This window comes from Nerophis ophidion, linkage group LG02, assembly GCF_033978795.1.
Source record: "Nerophis ophidion isolate RoL-2023_Sa linkage group LG02, RoL_Noph_v1.0, whole genome shotgun sequence".
Lineage (NCBI taxonomy): Eukaryota > Metazoa > Chordata > Actinopteri > Syngnathiformes > Syngnathidae > Nerophis > Nerophis ophidion.
Window position 1 is genome coordinate 18768751 of NC_084612.1, and position 17958 is coordinate 18786708.

The 17958-nt window shown below is 38.1% G+C and overlaps 1 protein-coding gene across 2 annotated transcripts in view; it reads right to left on the reverse strand.

Annotated features, from left to right (window-relative positions):
* The window catches only part of LOC133537528 (transmembrane protein 266-like), a 155234-nt gene extending 137314 nt beyond the window's left edge, over positions 1-17920 (reverse strand). Inside the window, exons 1-2 of one of the 2 annotated variants that reach the window (XM_061878635.1) lie at positions 17379-17920; positions 13361-13471 (exon numbers count right to left, since the gene is read on the reverse strand). In XM_061878635.1, the coding sequence (XP_061734619.1) occupies positions 13361-13374 (14 nt within the window). In that variant the 5' untranslated portion in view covers positions 13375-13471; positions 17379-17920. Of the gene's footprint in view, positions 1-13360; positions 13472-17363 lie in introns of both variants that reach the window. The other variant, XM_061878626.1, reaches the window with a different exon arrangement.
* Between the last annotated feature and the right edge of the window lie 38 nt (positions 17921-17958).

A 17958-nucleotide genomic window follows, 5' to 3' on the forward strand; every position in this document is an offset into this window, starting at 1 on the left:
ATTCAGTTGAATATGCTACAAAGACAACATATTCAATGTTCAAACTGATCAACTTTTTTTTTTTTGTGCAAATAATCATTAACTTTAGAATTTGATGCCAGCAACACCTGACAAAGAAGTTGGGAAAGATGAAAAAAAATACTGATAAAGTGGAGGAATGCTCATCAAACACTTATTTGGAACATCCCACAGGTATGTAGGCTAATTGGGAACAAGTGGGTGCCATGATTGGGTATAAAAGCAGCTTCCGTGAAATGCTCTGTCATTCACAAACAAGGACGGGGCGAAGGTCACCACTTTGTGAAAAAATACAAGAGCAAATAGTCAAACAGTATACTAACAACATTTCTCAACGGTCTATTGCAAAGAATTTAGGAATTTCACCATCTAATAATACCATCAAAAGGTTCAGAGAATCTGGAGTAATCACTGAACATAAGCGATGATATAACAGACTTTCGTTCCCTTAGGCGGTACTGCATCAAAAAGCGACATAGGTGTGTAAAGGATATCACCACATGGGCTCAGGAACACTTCATAAAACCCCTGTCAGTAAATACAGTTTGTCGCTACATCTGTAAGTGCAAGTTAAAGCTCTACTATGCAAAGCCACAGCCATTTATCAACGACACCCAGAATTGCGCCGGCTTCTCTGGGCCCGAGCTCAGCTAAGATGGACTGCTGCAAAGTGGAAAAGTGTTCTGTGGTCTGACGAGTCCACATTTAAAATATTTTTTGGGAAACGATGAACGTTGTGTCCTCCGGACCAAAGAGGAAAAGAACCATCAGGACTGTTGTAGGTGCAAAGTTCAAAAGCCAGCATCTGTGCATTAGTGCCCAAGACATGGGTAATTTACAAATCTGTGAAGGCACCATTAATGCTGAAAGGTACATACAGGTTTTGGAGCAACATATGTTGCCATCCAAGCATTGTTATCATGGACGCCCTAGCTTATTTTAGCAAGACAATACCCAGTCACTTGTTACAACAGCGTGGCTTCATAGTAAGAGTTCGGGTGCTAGACTGACCTGTCTGTAGACCAGACCTGTCTCCCATTGAAAATGTGAGGCGCATTATGAATCCTAAAATACCACAACGGAGACCCCGGACTGTTGAACAACTTAAGCTGTACATAAAACAAGAAAGGGAAAGAATTCCACCTGAAAAGCTTCAAAAATGTGTTTCCTCAGTTCCCAAAGGTAAAATTGAGTGTTGTTTAAAGAAAAGTAGATGTAACACAGTAGTGAACATGCCCTTTCCCAACAACTTTGGCACGTGTTGCAGCCATGAAATTCTAAGTTTATTATTTGCAAAAGAAAATAAAGTTTATGAGTTTGAACATCAAATATCTTGTCTTTGTAGCATATTCAACTGAATATGGGTTGAAAAGGATTTGCAAATCATTGTATTCCGTTTATATCTACATCTGACACAATTTCCCAACTCATATGGAAACGGGGTTTGTACATCGATAGGCTGTTTTATACTGCCTGTACAAGCTGGTCTTCTTACTCCTTTTCTTCATGATGCTGGTCTGATAAAAGACACTGATAAGTAACAAATATTTGACTCTCTGAGGTAGTATCTCAGCTGTAACAGACATAAACGGCAAGTAATTCCAAAATGCATGCCAATTGTCAAATTTCACGTCAATTTCAAATCCTCCAGCTTTGTTGTGTTAAAATGTATCTTCCAGTGATGACTCTGTCACGCATCATCAATAGTTACAATATTTGAAAGCATAATCCCGTGTCGCAAGGCAAAAGGAGAATAAACAATCTCAGAGGCTCTTGAGTGGCCTATAAAATGCCCTGTAAAGGAAGGCCTGGAGCAACAAAAAAAAGTGCTATTTTAGTGCCTGCCAGACACATTGGCTCATTAATAACATTCAGAATAAACTATGACAACTTTGTGGAGCAGACAAAGGAAAGTAACCGAGTGACCTTTGCAGTTTGGACCTTAGAGGAATACAACAAAAGACTGACTCAGATGAACAAAGAGAACTTTAGTGTATCTTTTATTTTGTACATTGTCACATCAAGTAAAGTTTAGCTTAATCACACAAATATGGACTCTCTTTGCTCTGGTATCATCAATTAGCTGAAAAGGAATTTTTTTGGACTATGGGAGGAAACTATAGTACCCAAAGTAAACCTATGCAAGCACAAGGAGAGCATGCATGTGGGAGCCAAGATTCAACCCCAAAACAACTTTGGCTGTGACACTAATGTGCAAATGATTTCTTATGCTGTTTTTATACAATAGACCTAACGTGATTCAAAATAAATAGTGTTTGTTGATTTTTTTTTTCATTTTAATTTTTTCCATGTGATAAAGCAATATGAGAAAGCCCTAAAAACATTTTCCATGCCAAAATGTTGCATTGAGCAAAATGATGTTGCGCTACAGTGTGGATGTAGCTGAACTTACCATTGTCCATGTTTAGAAACAAACTAGTTTTGTTTCAACTAATTCAAGATCCAATTCATCAACAACCAAGTCAACACAATCAAAAAAATAATTGATTATTATGAGCATAATTGTTAACCTTGGCAAGTATGTGATTCCCACACTCACAAAACAGAGCACATAATTCTGATTATTTCTCCAGTATCTACTTATATTCATTCATTCTTAATCACCGTACTAATTATTTAAATTATTAATGTTTTATTAACGATGAATTCAAACTTTTTTCCATTTTATTTACAGATTTATAAAACAGGCCAGCACAATGACACAGGGGTTATTGCATATGCATCACAGTAAGAAGGTTTTTCTGTGTGGAGTTTGTATGTTGTGCCTGTGAATGCGTGTGTTACCTCCGGGCAAGGACGTGCACATGATCATAGAGGGGCAGGGGCTCAAAGTCAGAAAAGGGCAGGAAATTTTTTTGGGGTCCTTTACACAATATGGAAATTAATGTAAAATTAAATTTGCTAATAGGAAGCTAACTACTTAGCTGTGTGTCCTTTGTAGGTAAAAGTGATTGCAATTTCTTTTGTGTCAACAAATTGTTGTCATAATTACTTAATTCACATTATTATAGGCTTGGAAGACATGAAAAGCAACAAAAAAATGGTTTATTATTAGGCTATTTATTGTTAAAGATAAGCACTTTAATATTGAACATTGAACAGCGCAACATGAACTTCGAAAACAAATACAAAAATAAATACCCAAATGGAAATAACGTCAATGTGAAAATCTGTCCTTCCTCCCTTAACTTGATGAAAACACTATCAAGTTGTAACTTATGGTCTTTCTCACTTAATGCTCAGACTAAACAACTGAAACGCAATACAACTTTATATCTAAACCTCTACTGTGAGAGAAATGTGATCCGCCGTAAACACAGTGCATTTTATTTTGAAAATTAACCCGGTGTTTTATTTTGTATTTTGTACATTACTTCCCGCACGATCCGCTCTGCTCTTTGCTCAATCGATGTGCCGTGCTCAATTGATGCGCAGTGCTCCGACGTCCGGCAAAACAAGAAGCTGACACATTGAATAATAGAATAATCAGGGGCGCCGCTAGGGATTTTGGGCCCCATGAAAAGAATCTTTACAGGGGCCCCCAACACAGCGGCAACATTTTTTGATGCTATTTTACATACAAATGGTTTTTGCTCATTAAACCATTAAAATTTTCAAAATGACTTTTATTTAATTCATTTTAATAATGAATTACCTTCATCTTTGTATTGTTTTGAGACTGTAGTAAAATGTATTACATTTTGTATTATATTATTATTATTATTATTATTATTTCAACACACACAGCTGCTCACTTCCTTCCTCATGTGGGCGCACTGGGGCTGATTCAGGGGCAGGGGGAGTTAGGGGCTGACAGACAGCTGCTGCTGCTGCTGGTGCAGTTGACTGTTCAGAATGAGGCATCATTTTGACAGAGGGGAGATCAACTATTATTGAATAAGAACAGCTTGATAAATGTTTGACTGGATTGATTATATAACTAATATAGCAGTAAAGTGTTAAAATCCAGAGTTTTCTTGAGCTAACATGGTGAGAAAAGTGAGCTAGCTTATGACCACAGACAGGGACAAAATTAATATGCATAACTTTCCACCACAACTAACAAACCCACCTTTTGTTTGGAAATATTGAGTGACATATTGTCGACCCTTCAACTCCTTCTCCTCTCTTATTTTCTTTTCCTTTCTTTTTTGGCTGCCTGATTTTTGAGGCATACTGCTGTCTCCTCCGCCTTGCCCGCTGTGGCGCTGTCTGCGACAAATCGCCGGTGCGCTACCTGCAGCGGATCCAGTCGGACTGAACCATTGTACGTAAAGAGGGGGGGAAGGAAGGGCCCTGCAGGGGTTGATGCTTCCAAAACAAATAAAGGTATTGTTACCAGAGCATGGAAAATAAAACATGTGTGATTATGTGTTAGTTAATAACTTAGTGTCATTACTTTATCTGTATTATAATTTCACCATCATTAGGGGCCTCTGTGGGCCCCCCTCCATCATGGGCCCCTAGAATCAGTCTCCTTTGCCCCCCCCCCCCCCCCCCCCCTTTTCGGTTCCCCTGAGAATAATACAGCGTTTTTCTGAAATATTACCCATATTAGATGCTGAATAAGTGGACGGCGACTAGACCACAACTCACAGGTTCAAGTTGCTCCACTGTCACGTCTCCTCAGGCCGCAGTAGGCTCACTCTCCTCTCCTCTCTCTCTCTCACTCACTCACTCGCCCTCTCTCTCTCTGGTGGAAGCACAGGCTCAAACAACCCAATATTACAAGAACACGTGGAGTTTTTGTACCGCTGTTTTTTTGTTTTGTTTTGTTTTGTTTTGTTTTGTTTTTTTACATCCTAACAGGAATTTATTAATTTAGTTTAAAGAAAAAACAAACAAACAAAAAAAACACACACAGGCAGAGGGCACTTTTTAAGACGAAACAAAAAAGGGCAGGGGCTCAAGCACCCATAGGGCCCTATGTGTGCACGTGCCTGCCTCCGGGGACTCTGGCTTTCTCCCACCTCCAAAAACATGCACCTCGGATAGGTTGATTGGCAACACTAAATTGGCCCTAGTGTGTGAATGTGAGTGTGAATGTTGTCTATCTGTGTTGGCCCTGTGATGAAGTGGCGACTTTTTCCCGCCTTCCGCCAGACTGCAGCTGGAATAGGGTCCAGCACCGCTCGCAACCCCGGACAAGCGGTAGAAAATGGATGGATGGATGGAAATTTTAAAAAACAATTAAAAAGATGTATCACATGTATTCTTTTCCTTTATAAAGTTATACTATATTTTTTTTATTCTTTCTTGCTGCATAAGATCTAAATTTTTTGCACCATATGCTAGATTCTTTTCTCGCCCTATTAGAAAATGGTGACACTTAAACAAAGTGCATCAACTTTTTCACGACAAACTATAACCACATGAAATATTGAAAGGGCCCAGATGTGGTGATCTGAATATCAGTAATAGACACGGACAAGGAGTTGGATTGAATAAGCTTGGATTCTTCCTACTAATTTTCAGATTTACTGTGGTACCTCAATTTACAAGCTTGATTGGTTCAGTGACATAGCTCTTAACTCAAAACACTTGTTTCTCAAATCAGCAAATTCATATTACTTAATATCAATAGGTGATTTCCCTCCAAAACAGCAGTTTTAACATGTAACATGCCTTTTAAAAAGAAAAGCTATCTTTTAGATTAGTAATGAATGAAAAACAAAACAAAATATTGTACTACTAACAACTGTAGTAGTTTAATGAAGTAATGTAATGATAATGTAAAGTATTTAACTTTGAGTGTGACAGTGAACTTCTACTTTAGCTCCTTCCAGCAGCTTCTCTGTCAAACACACCATCAGCAGCTACTCCAAATTTAGACAAAGAATTGTCCGCCATTTATATGTTACAAACCCCATTTTCACATGAATTGGGAAATTGTGTTAGATGTAAATATAAACGGAATATTATGATTTGCAAATCCTTTTCAACCCATATTCAGTTGAATATGCTACAAAGACAACATTTGATGTTCAAACTGATAAATGTTTGTTTTTTTTGCAAATAATCATTAACTTTAGAATTTGATGCCAGCAACACATGACAAAGAAGTTGGGAAAGGTGGCAATAAATACTGATAAAGTTGAGAAATACTCATCAAACACTCATTTGGAACATCCCACAGGTGTCCAGGCTAATTGGGAACAAGTGGGTGCCATGATTGGGTCTAAAAGCAGCTTCCATGAAATGCAAAGTAATTCACAAACAAGGATGGGGCGGGGGTCACCAATTTGTAAGCAAATTGTCGAACAGTTTTAGAACAACATTTCTCAACAAGCTATTGCAAAGAGTTTAGGAATTTTACCATCTACAGTCCGTAAAATCATCAGACGATTCAGAGAATCTGGAGAAATCACTGCACATAAGCGATGATATTACGGACCTTTGATCCCCCAGGCGGTACTGCATCAAAAACTGACATCAGTATCTAAAGGATATCACCACATGGGCTCAGGAACACTTCATAAAACCACTGTCAGTAAATAAAGTTGGTTGCTACATCTGTAAGTGCGAGTTAAAACTCTGCTATGCAACGCAAAACCCATTTATCAACAACACCAAGGAACGCCACTGGCTTCGCTGGATGGACTGATGCAAAGTGGAAAAGTGTTCTGTGGTCTGACGAGTCCACATTTCAAATTATATTTGGAAACTGTGGACATGGTATCCTCCTGAACAAAGAGGAAAATAATCATCAGGATTGTTATAGGCGCAAAGTTCAAAAGCCAGCATCTGTGATGGTATGGGGGTGTATTAGTGCCCAAGGCAAGGGTAACTTACACATCTGTGAAGGCACCATTAATGATGAATGGTCCATACAGGTTTTGGAGCGACATATGTTGTCATCCAAGCAACGTTATCATGGACGCCCCTGCTTATTTCAGCAAGACAATGCCAAGCCACGTGTTACAACAGCGTGGTTTTGTAGTAAAAGAGTGTGGGTACTTTCCTGGCTTGGCTGCAGTCCAGACCTGTCTCCAATGGAAAATGTGTGGCGCATTATGAAGCGTAAAATACGACAGCGGAGACCCCGGACTGTTGAACGACTGACTGAAGCGCTACATAAAACAAGAAAGGGAAATAATTCCACTTTCAAAGTTTCAACAATTATTTTCCTCAGTTCCCAAACGTTTATTGAGAGTTGTTAAAAGAAAATGTAATGTAACACAGTGGTGAACATGCCCTTTCCCAACTACTTTGGCACGTGTTGCAGCCATGAAATTCTAAGTTAATTATTATTTGCAAAAAAAAATAAAGTTTATGAGTTTGAACATCAAATATCTTGTCTTTGTAGTGCATTTAACTGAATATGGGTTGAAAAGGATTTGCAAATCATTGAATCCGTTTATATTTACACCTAACACAATTTCCCAACTCATATGGGAACAGGGTTTGTACTTTAATATCCTTATCTGGCGTTAGACTTGTTCTGCATCAGTATAATGCAGACTAAAAGTGCTATGCTCAAACTGCTTCACCAAGTCGGCTACACTTTGTCATGTTTTTGATGATTTATTTCTTTAATTCAATGATTATCATCCACTTCTTCTCAGCATTGTCCTTCATGCTCATAGCTACCTTCCCATGGTTGGAAGAAAAATTACTTTTAAAGAGTAATTATTCACAGTTACTTGTTACTTACCTAAAAAGGGAAGTTCATTACTGATGAAATTACTATTTAATAAATGTAATAAAGTATTCGGGAAAGAAATTAATGCATCACTTAAAAAAAAACTACAAATATATGTATATAATAAGGGAAGTTAATAAGAGCAGCGTGTGCGTGGCGTGTGCCTTTAAAAGGTGGCTTCTGTTGCTAAGCAAGGTGTGACGCCAACAAGGGTTTCAGCTGAACTGTATTTGTTAGCTTTAGCAGTAGCAGTCTATCAGCTTTGATGGCTGTTCTGTTGATTCTATTCACCGGCTTCTATTATCTCTGGTTAATAAAAAGGAGCCACCGCCCATCCCCGCCAGCCATCGGAGCTACAGTGCGTGCACGTCGGCTGTGCCCGAAGGCGAATGTGGCAAGGGGTCGGTATTGGCAATTCGCTGTAGCGACGCTGGACGCATGCTAGACCCCTCCTCAGCTACGATGCCTGCCCATATCAAAGGCACATCAAGTTACTTGTATTGCGTATTGTCTCAAATATATATATATCTTTCTAGAATATTAACTGTAATACCGCTAAACATTTTTTTGTGTGCAAATAATCATTAACTTTAGAATTTGATGCCAGCAACACGTGACAAAGAAGTTGGGAAAGGTGTCAATAAATACTGATAAAGTTGAGGAATGCTCATCAAACTCTTATTTGGAGCATCCCACAGGTGTGCATGCTAATTGGGAACAGGTGGGTGCCATGATTGGGTATAAAAACCGCTTCCCAAAAAATGCTCAGTCTTTCACAAGAAAGGAAGGGGCAAGGTACATCCCTTTGTCCACAACTGCGTGAGCAAATAGTCAAACAGTTTAAAAACAACGTTTCTCAAAGTGAAATTGCAAGAAATTTAGGGATTTCAACATCTGCGTTCCATAATATTATCAAAAGGTTGAGAGAATCTGGAGAAATCACTCCACGTAAGCGGATTGGCCGGAAACCAACATTGAATGACCGTGACCTTTTATCCCTCGGACGGCACTGTATCAAAAACCGACATCAATCTCTAAAGGATATCAGCACATGGGCTCAGGAACACTTCGGAAAACCACTGTCAATAAATACAGTTTGTCGCTACATCTGTAAGTGCAGGTTACAGCTCTACTATGCAAAGCGAAAGCCATTTATCAACAACATTCAAAAACGCAGCCGGCTTCTCCGGGCCCGAGATCATCTAAGATGGACTGATGCAAAGTGGAGAAGCGTTTCTGTGATCCTACGAGTCCACATTTGAAATTGTTTTTGGAAACTGTGGATATTTGTGTCCTCGGGAACAAAGAGGAAAATAACCATCCGGATTGTTATAGACGTAAAGTTGAAAAGCCAGCATCTGTGATAGTATAGGGCTGCATTAGTGCCCAAGGCATGGGTAACTTACACATCTGCGAAGGCACCATTAATGCCGAAAGATACATACAGGTTTTGGAGCAACATATACTGCCATTCAAGCAACGTTATCATGGATGCCCCTGCTTATTTCAGCAAGACAATGCCACACCACGTGTTAAAACAGCGTGGACTCATAGCAAAAGAGTGTGGGTACTGGACTGGCCTGCCTGTAGTCCATACCTGTCTCCCATTGAAAATTTTGAACCCTAAAATACGACAACAGAGACCCCGGACTGTTGAACAACTTAAGCTGTACATCAAGCAAGAATGGGTAAGAATTCCACCTGAAAAGGTTTAAAAATATGTTTCCTCATTTCCCAAACATTCATTGAGTGTTGTTAAAAGAAACACATGCCAACTACTTTGGCATGTGTTGCACCCATGAAATTCTAAGTTAATTATTATTTGCAAAAAAAATAAAAGTTTATGAGTATGAACATCAAATATCTTGTCTTTGTCGTGCATTCAATTGAATATGGGTTGAAAAGGATTTGCAAATCATTGTATTCCGTTTATATTTACATCTAACACAATTTCCCAACTCATATGGAAACATGGTTTGTAATAACAATTAGCCGAAAACCAGCTCTTATCTCAAAACACTCTTAATTTGAGGTCCTGGAGGACTGTAATGAATGAAACATTAGGCTCTGAGCAAAACTTGGTGGAGCTATGTCCATAAATGCATACCTGCAAGTTCTCGCTAAAAGAGCACAAAACAATGTGTGTTGCCTCTGTGGGTCAATCTAATGATGTGAGTGTCTTTAGCATTCAGAATGAGGACACAGGTCACAGTCTTGAACAAAGGTGGTGATTGTGGATGGAGATCAGTGAAGATAAGAAGAAAAGCTGAGCATGATGCTACACACTCATAAGCTAATAGCGAGCCAGAAATCTCTTTAATGATAATGATATATACCACAATAGGGCTGGGCGATATATCGATATATACGATATATCGCGGGTTTGACTCTGAGCGATATAGAAAATGACTATATCGTAATATTCGACTATACGTTCTCACGCAGTTTCTTTTAGCTGCGGGCATTACACTTCAGGCTGTTCTCACTCTTTCCTGTCTCTCCTCACAGACAAGCAGGCGCACATTCTTACATACGTCACATACTGTCACGTCATACGTCACATACGTATACGCCCTCGCCCAACAGAGAGGTAGCAGACTGGGCTACGTTAGCTGCTAACGTAGCCGTACGAGTGGGAATACGAGAGAAAGAAGGGGCGGATAATGTAACAAATGAAGGAAGACTTAGTTCCCAATAAAAACAGAAGGGGGTCCATTGTCTGGCTGTGATTTGGCTTCAAGTGGGAATATGTTGAACAGACAACAGTAATTTGTCAAGTGTGGGGCAAAAGCTTTGCTATAAAAAGTAGCATTACTGCTAATATGTAGCATCATTTGAAAAGTCACTCGCTAGAGAATGAAGAGAATTTCATAACGTTCATCGTAACCTACCACTTAGTGAAGGACAAATACTATTTGATTTCCTATTATGCAGCTCATTTTTATTTGACACTTAAAATGTCTCTGACAATCTTGCACTTTATGTTTTGGAAATGACTTCAACGTTTGTGCCATTGCTTAATAACTTTAATAGATACACTTTTGGTCAATTGACTTAGTTGTGATTTCCCTCTCTGCATGAAAGTTTAAAAGTAGCATATTTGAATGCAGTATGAAGAAGAATGTTTTAATGTATAAACATATAATCATCATACTGCTGTGATTATATGCATTAGGTGTTCATTCAAGGCCGAGGCAAAATATCGTAATATATATCGTATTCCGCGATATGACCTAAAAATATTGCGATATTAAAAAAAGGCCATATCGCCCAGCCCTATACCACAATATGTTATTTGGAATGTAAATAACAATAGCACCATGTTAACATGGGATACAAAGTCTGCTCACATATGCGGTTACATGATTTTGCACCATTTCTGTTTTTTTTATCTTTTCCAAACTATTATTAATCTAATTGCTAATGTACTGTTAACATCTGGTTACTTTCCATTTCTGCCGTCTGTTCTACCTGCACTTTTGTTAAAATTTAATAAACCCTTATTATTCACATGTTTGAATACTTTAAATTAGTTTTGGGAGATACTATAATTTTGAGTATCAATCCTATACCAAGTACTTAAGGGGCAGTATTGGTCAACTCAAATCACTATTCATACATAAAACAAATGCAACACAAAGTGAGTTAGAGACTTAAAAACAAAGTCATACCAATGTCAATACTAAACATTTTCAAGATCATTATATTTTTGATCACAACTATAACCAGGCAGAAACACAGAACAGCAGTGTAACAATATTTATGGAATATTTAATTGTTTGTATTTATTGGCTCTATTTTATATCCTTTGGGTTTTGCCCTTAAACCGCTCATGTGTCCAGTGACTTACTGTACTTTGAGTTGTTAAACAATAGCGTGTTGGCCCTGTGATTAGGTCGCGACTTGTCCAGGGTGCACACCGCCTTCCGCCCGATTGTAGCTGAGATAGGAACCAGCGCCCTCCGCAGCCCCAAAGGGAATAATCGGTAGTAAATGGATGGATGGACAAGTGATTTGTTAATAAAAAAATAATTGTCTATACTGATACTATACTTGGTATCGTTACTGTCGATAAGTGTATTGATCGGCCCACCTCTATCTCTATCTCTCAGTTCTAAAATTAAAAGCCACCTCACCATGAGATCCGGCCAGCTCCTTTATTTTAGGGAACTTGTGTTCCAGTTTTGCACGCATTTCCATTAATTTCATGAAGGTAATAGGAATTAATTCAACTGTTTCTTATTACAAATGCACTGTTTATAAAAGTTGAAAAGTGATGAATGGTTATTTAGTGGAACAAAAAGAAATATAAAACTGCGTCAATATACATGGATAAGATGCATTAATAATCTATTTTAATCGAATCATAGCTCTTGAATCGTAATCGTATTGAGGTGCCCAAAGATTTCCACCTATAGCGGTTAGCATGGCCTGTTGTATCATACAGTGTGTAGTGTAGTGTAGCATGTTTAGCTATTCATCGTCTTCCAGTGATGACATAACTTGTGTGAAACATAGTTGATTTGCCAGTATATATATATATATAAATATATATATATATACATATATGCATATATACATATATATCAAGGGTTTCCCCTTTATGTAATTGAATGTGGAGCGCCGCCACAGTATTTTTATTACCGCCACACATTGAAAATAAGGTTGTTGGGGGGTTTTTTTTTTACTTGAAAACAAGTTAAAGTGATATCAAATATTGTAGCCCCCAGGAAAATCACGCTATTTGTAACTTTTATTACCAATGTTATGATAACAAACAATGGCACAATTCCGACAGGTTTTACATGTACCTTCCGCAACAACATTTTTGTCTCCGTCCACGCTTTCCGGGACACACAAGAACACGTCCTCATTCTCCACCAATCATCTTTCAGGCACGAACATGTGTTTGTAAACATGGGAAAAACTAACATAAATCCAAACCACACAAACATTAACATTAGCCGGCCGGTACAGTATGAATTGATATATACATAGCCTATTATGTGCGCATTATTGACAAGTGATGTATGTAAAACTTGACCACCAAAAAAATACTTTTGTTGGATGTAAACAAAATGCACACCATTGTCTGCGACATTGTCAGCGTGTCTGCGATGAGGATGTGATTTTTATTTATATTTCAGATATACCTGCAGACAGCCATTGCCAAAATGTGCAAATATGTAGGGGTCAGTGGTGACTTTTAAGAAGAGTAACTTGAGCCACAGCGCGAAGCAAGTGTGACATCATGATCGCTGCAGCTCTTTTCTTTTGTCAGGAACATTGAGCGAGTCTCTAAACTCCAATACATTTTATAATAACACCAGAGGAAGATGCTACCTTTGTTACTCGTTTTTAATTTTTTAAAAGACATTATGTCTGTAAACACTAGAAAAAATCTTAACAAAGTACATTCTACAAAAAGTAGCAATAATTGAAAATATGGAAAACGATAGAAAAATATATGGTAATACTAGTTAATAATAACAGCTTTGTTTTAAATGTACGTATGTAGCCTTTTTAAAGAAAATTATTTAATCACAGTAAATTATCGATGCCGACGTGGTGACCACGCACATAATCACATCCCCACCGCCACAGAAATCTTGGCAGTTTAGGGGAAACAACATGTATCATCTCTACAGTATGTGTGTTCGTGTGAGTGTATTAACTTACCCAATGTTGGCCATGTTGTTGGGCGAGAGGAAGGAGAGATGTGTGTGCTTCTTATCACCAGATTGCTAAAGTTCTCCTCTTCAACCCAAAGACGCTACTTTCATGTTGAAACTATGGGAGAACAGGTTCACGTTAGTGACAGAAGATGAAATATTTTTATTGCACTGGTACGCAAAAACATTGCATTTACTGTAACTTTCTTGCACAGTTCAAACACACTATTATAGATACACATCCAAGATATCCAATCAGCTTTGCAAATTACAGCGGTACCTGGACTTTAAGAGTGTTTTGAGCTGTTTCTCTACTAATTGTTATGCTTTAAGTTGCAAGCAAAATATTGAGTTACAAGAATTCCCACCATTAGTTGGTGTTGCAAATGTCACAAAGAACCCCGTAAGACCAGACCGAAACATCTAGTTTTACTTGCTAGCATTAGCTTATAGGTAGGGATCGATATAACAGCGTTCCAACCATGAGAAGGAATACAGCGAGTGTGAAGGGCAGTGTTGAGTAGAAGAGGATGATCTTCCTACAATTAAAGAAATAAATAATCAAAAACATGACCGAGTATGATGCAAACATTGCAAAGCAATTCAAACGTATGACTGCACCATACTAAACTGAAGCAAAATGAGTCTAACGCCTGCTAGGAATGTTAAAAGAATACCCAACCGGCTGACATTTAAACATAAAAATACGGAGAAGCTGCTAATTGTGTGTTTGACATAATCAGCTGGAAGGAGATACTGTACGTATAAAAGTCTACTCTCCAAAGTATCTCAGACAAATAAAAGTCTACTCTCCAAAGTATCTCAGACAATAATGTCTGGGAGAATGCAAATTAAATAATCAGTTTTGACGGATGACCTCAAAAAACAACATTTTATTTTATTTAGGATTTAGTATATACATGGTAAAATGGGTTGTACTTGTAGAGCGCTTTTCTACCTTCTAGGTACTCAAAGCGCTTTGACACTACTTCCACATTCACACACACCTTCACACACTGAGGGAGGGAGCTGCCATGCAAGGCGCTAACCAGCACCCATCAGGAGCAAGGGTGAAGTGTCTTGCTCAGGACACAACGGACGTGACGAGGTTGGTACTAGGTGGGGATTGAACCATGGACCCTCGGGTTGCGCACGGCCACTCTCCTAACTGTGCAACGCCGTTAGGAGAGTGGCAGTATATACACAACATACTTCCATATATTTTACACTCAAAGCAAAGCGCAACAAAATGCAACATACCGTACACGGTAAAACACATACATTATTACTTTTCTGCAAAAATGTGCTTCTGTCCCTGATACTCGCGTCTCGCGCTGGTTGCTCTGCAAACCAATTCGGCTCATTCTGCTTTCTTCCTCGTGACCATGTCCCTATGATTACCATAGAAACCTGTATATCACTCAAAAGCACAGATTCCAACCATTGGAATACTTAGTATAAGACTTACCTTAATTAGTAAATGGCACTGTACACTATATTGGTGGCTACAGTTTTGGTGTCAAAAGATTTTTAAAAATCATTTGCAAACGTCCGGAGGGATAGATATTTCATTTTCATTTGCTGACTTGAGATACAAGTGCTTTGACCTAAGAGCTAGGTCACAGAACCAATTAAGCTGGTAAGTTGAGGTCACTGTAAGTTTCCGCCATCATTATGGTTTTGGTTTGCAGTATGCATCATTATCACAGTGGTTCTCAAATGGGGTTACGCGTACCCCTGGGGGTACTTGAAGGTATGCCAAGGGGTACGTGAGATTTTTTTTTAAATATTCTAAAAATAGCAACAATTCAAAAATCCTTTATAAATATATTTATTGAATAATACTTCAAGAAAATATGAATGTAAGTTCATAAACTGTGAAAAGAAATGCAACAATGCATTATTCAGTGTTGACAGCTAGATTTTTTTGTGGACATGTTCCATAAATATTGATGTTAAATATTTATTTTTTTTGTGAAGAAAAGTTTAAAATTAAGTTCATGAATCCAGATGGATCTCTATTACAATCCCCAAATAGGGCACTTTAAGTTGATGATTACTTCTATGTGTAGAAATCTTTATTTTTAATTGAATCACTTGTTTATTTTTCAACAAGTTTTTAGTTATTTTTACATAATTTTGTCCAAATAGTTCAAGAAAGACCACTACAAATGAGCAATATTTTGCACTGTTATACAATTTAATAAATCAGAAACTGATGACATAGTTCTGTATTTTACTTCTTTATCTCTTTTTTTCAACCAAAAATGCTTTGCTCTCATTAGGGGGTACTTGAATTAAAAAAATGTTCACAGGGGGTAAATAACTGAAAAAAAGGTTGAGAACCACTGCATTATCATACCGAATTCTGTTTCTAATATGAGAAAAACATAATTAGAAAGCTGTCAAGTGTTATGCAACCCTGTTGCAACAAACACTGCAATCAAAAATCTACATACCTGTCACCATAAGTTGGCAGGAAATATTTCTATAACGAATAAAATGAAATATGTTTAGACCAAAAACCCACTACATATTGTTTAATGCTCGCTATGTTTATTGTGTGGAAATACATACAAAAGTACATTTTATCCAGTATGTTACAAAAAAGATCTGTTAGAACAGGGGTCACCAACACGGTGCCCGCGGGCATCAGGTAGCCCGTAAGGACCAGATGAGTAGCCCACTGGCCTGTTCTAAAAATAGCTCAAATAGCAGCCCTTACAAGTGAGCTGCCTCTGTTTTATAAATTTAATTTATTTTACTAGCAAGCTGGTCTTGCTTTGCTCGACATTTTTAATTCTAAGAGAGACAAAACTCAAATAGAATTTGAAAATCCAAGAAAATATTTTAAAGACTTGGTCTTCACTTGTTTAATCATTCATGTTTTACTTTGCTTCTTATAACTTTCAGAAAGACAATTTTAGAGGAAAAATACAACCTTAAAAATGATTTTAGGATTTTTGAACACATAAATTCCTTCTTCTTTCCTGACAATTTAAAATTTAAAGCCCACCAGGCTGCACCAAACTTTTGGTGCCTTGTTGACACAGAAAAGTACAGTGGTGTATGCGCAGCAGCTATGAAGGTTGCTAGCCTGTTTGGTTCAACTTATTTTTGTGAATCAGCCTTTTCTGACATGAACTTCATCAAGAACAAACACAGAACACGCCTCACTGATGCACATCTGCAAGACTCACTCAGAGTTGCAGTGTCAAGTTACACACCAGAGTACAACACACTAGTTAACAGCATGCAATGCCAGGCTTCCCACTAACTAACAAAGAAACAGATAACGGATTTGGTGTCAAGTTCAAAGTGTGACATGATTTATTTAAACATTTGAGAGTTGACTTTTGTATTTTACATGAGTTATTTGTACAAACATGGTGCAAAGTAATTCATGATTTGTTAAAAATGTTAGTGGCTAGCTAGTTAAAATGGGATATTTTGATTTCACAAGACTGTCTTAGATGTGATCATTTAAAAATGTTCAATTTGAAAAATGTGCACTTACAGAAAATATAAAAAAAGTGTTCAATATTGATATTTATCTGTTTCTATCTATATTTATTGTGAGAAATCATTAAGATGATCAGTGTTTCCACAAAGATAAATATCATTATTATAATAACATAGAGTTAAAGATAAATTGAGCAAATTGGCTATTTCTGGCAATTTATTTAAGTGTGTATCAAACTGGTAGCCCTTCGCATTAATCAGTACCCAAGAAGTAGCTCTTGGTTTCAAAAAGGTTGGTGACTCCTGAGTTGGAATAATACACAATGTTGCACATACAAACTCTTTATTATTCCTGACAAATGCAACATGATGTTTAAAAAATATATACGACGATGCCACGTCTAATTAAGCCACATTGTAAGATTTATAAAAGTTGATTTTCTAAACTTTTGACGGCTACACGATTCGAGGAGCTTCTGTCACTTCCTAGCAACAGAATGTTCTACATTTTTGGTGAGGAAAGAAGAAAAATGTTAGCTCATACGCACCTGCGTGGGACTCACATGGTTGTGGGTTGAGTAGCCACGGTGTTCTGGAAGACACATTCAACACAACACGCTTCGTGGGCCGGCATAGTAGTGGTGGTGAAAGTCCGCTGTGGAGCCATAGAGATGCCGCCGCGGCTCGGAGGGTTTTCCCGGCGAGCTCAGCGGGGCTTCCGCGGAGGAGGGGGAATCTGGGTATCCAATGTTCGCTTCCACGGCAACAAATGTGGCCCAATGTTCACTCCAACGCCATTTAAATGAACACAACCGCCAATGAAATACAATAATTCGTGTCGCTACGGTCACGACGTGTAAATAAATGAATAATCATGTTTTTGCACGGTGGCGTGCGACTAACCTACACTTAACAGTCTATTTAACGCCAGAGACATAATTGGAGTTTTATTAGCTTTACCGCCGCTAGGTTGTCCCTCTTCGTCAGAAGCGTTTTTATGGTTTCCAAAAATAAAATCTACGGGTACTATAGGAGTAAAGATTTCCTGCACAGCAATTGGTTTAAGCGGCTGTCAATCATCGGGAATGTCCAAGCGATGGTTAGCGAGCACGTCAATCAGTGGGATGTTCCCGCCCACTGATG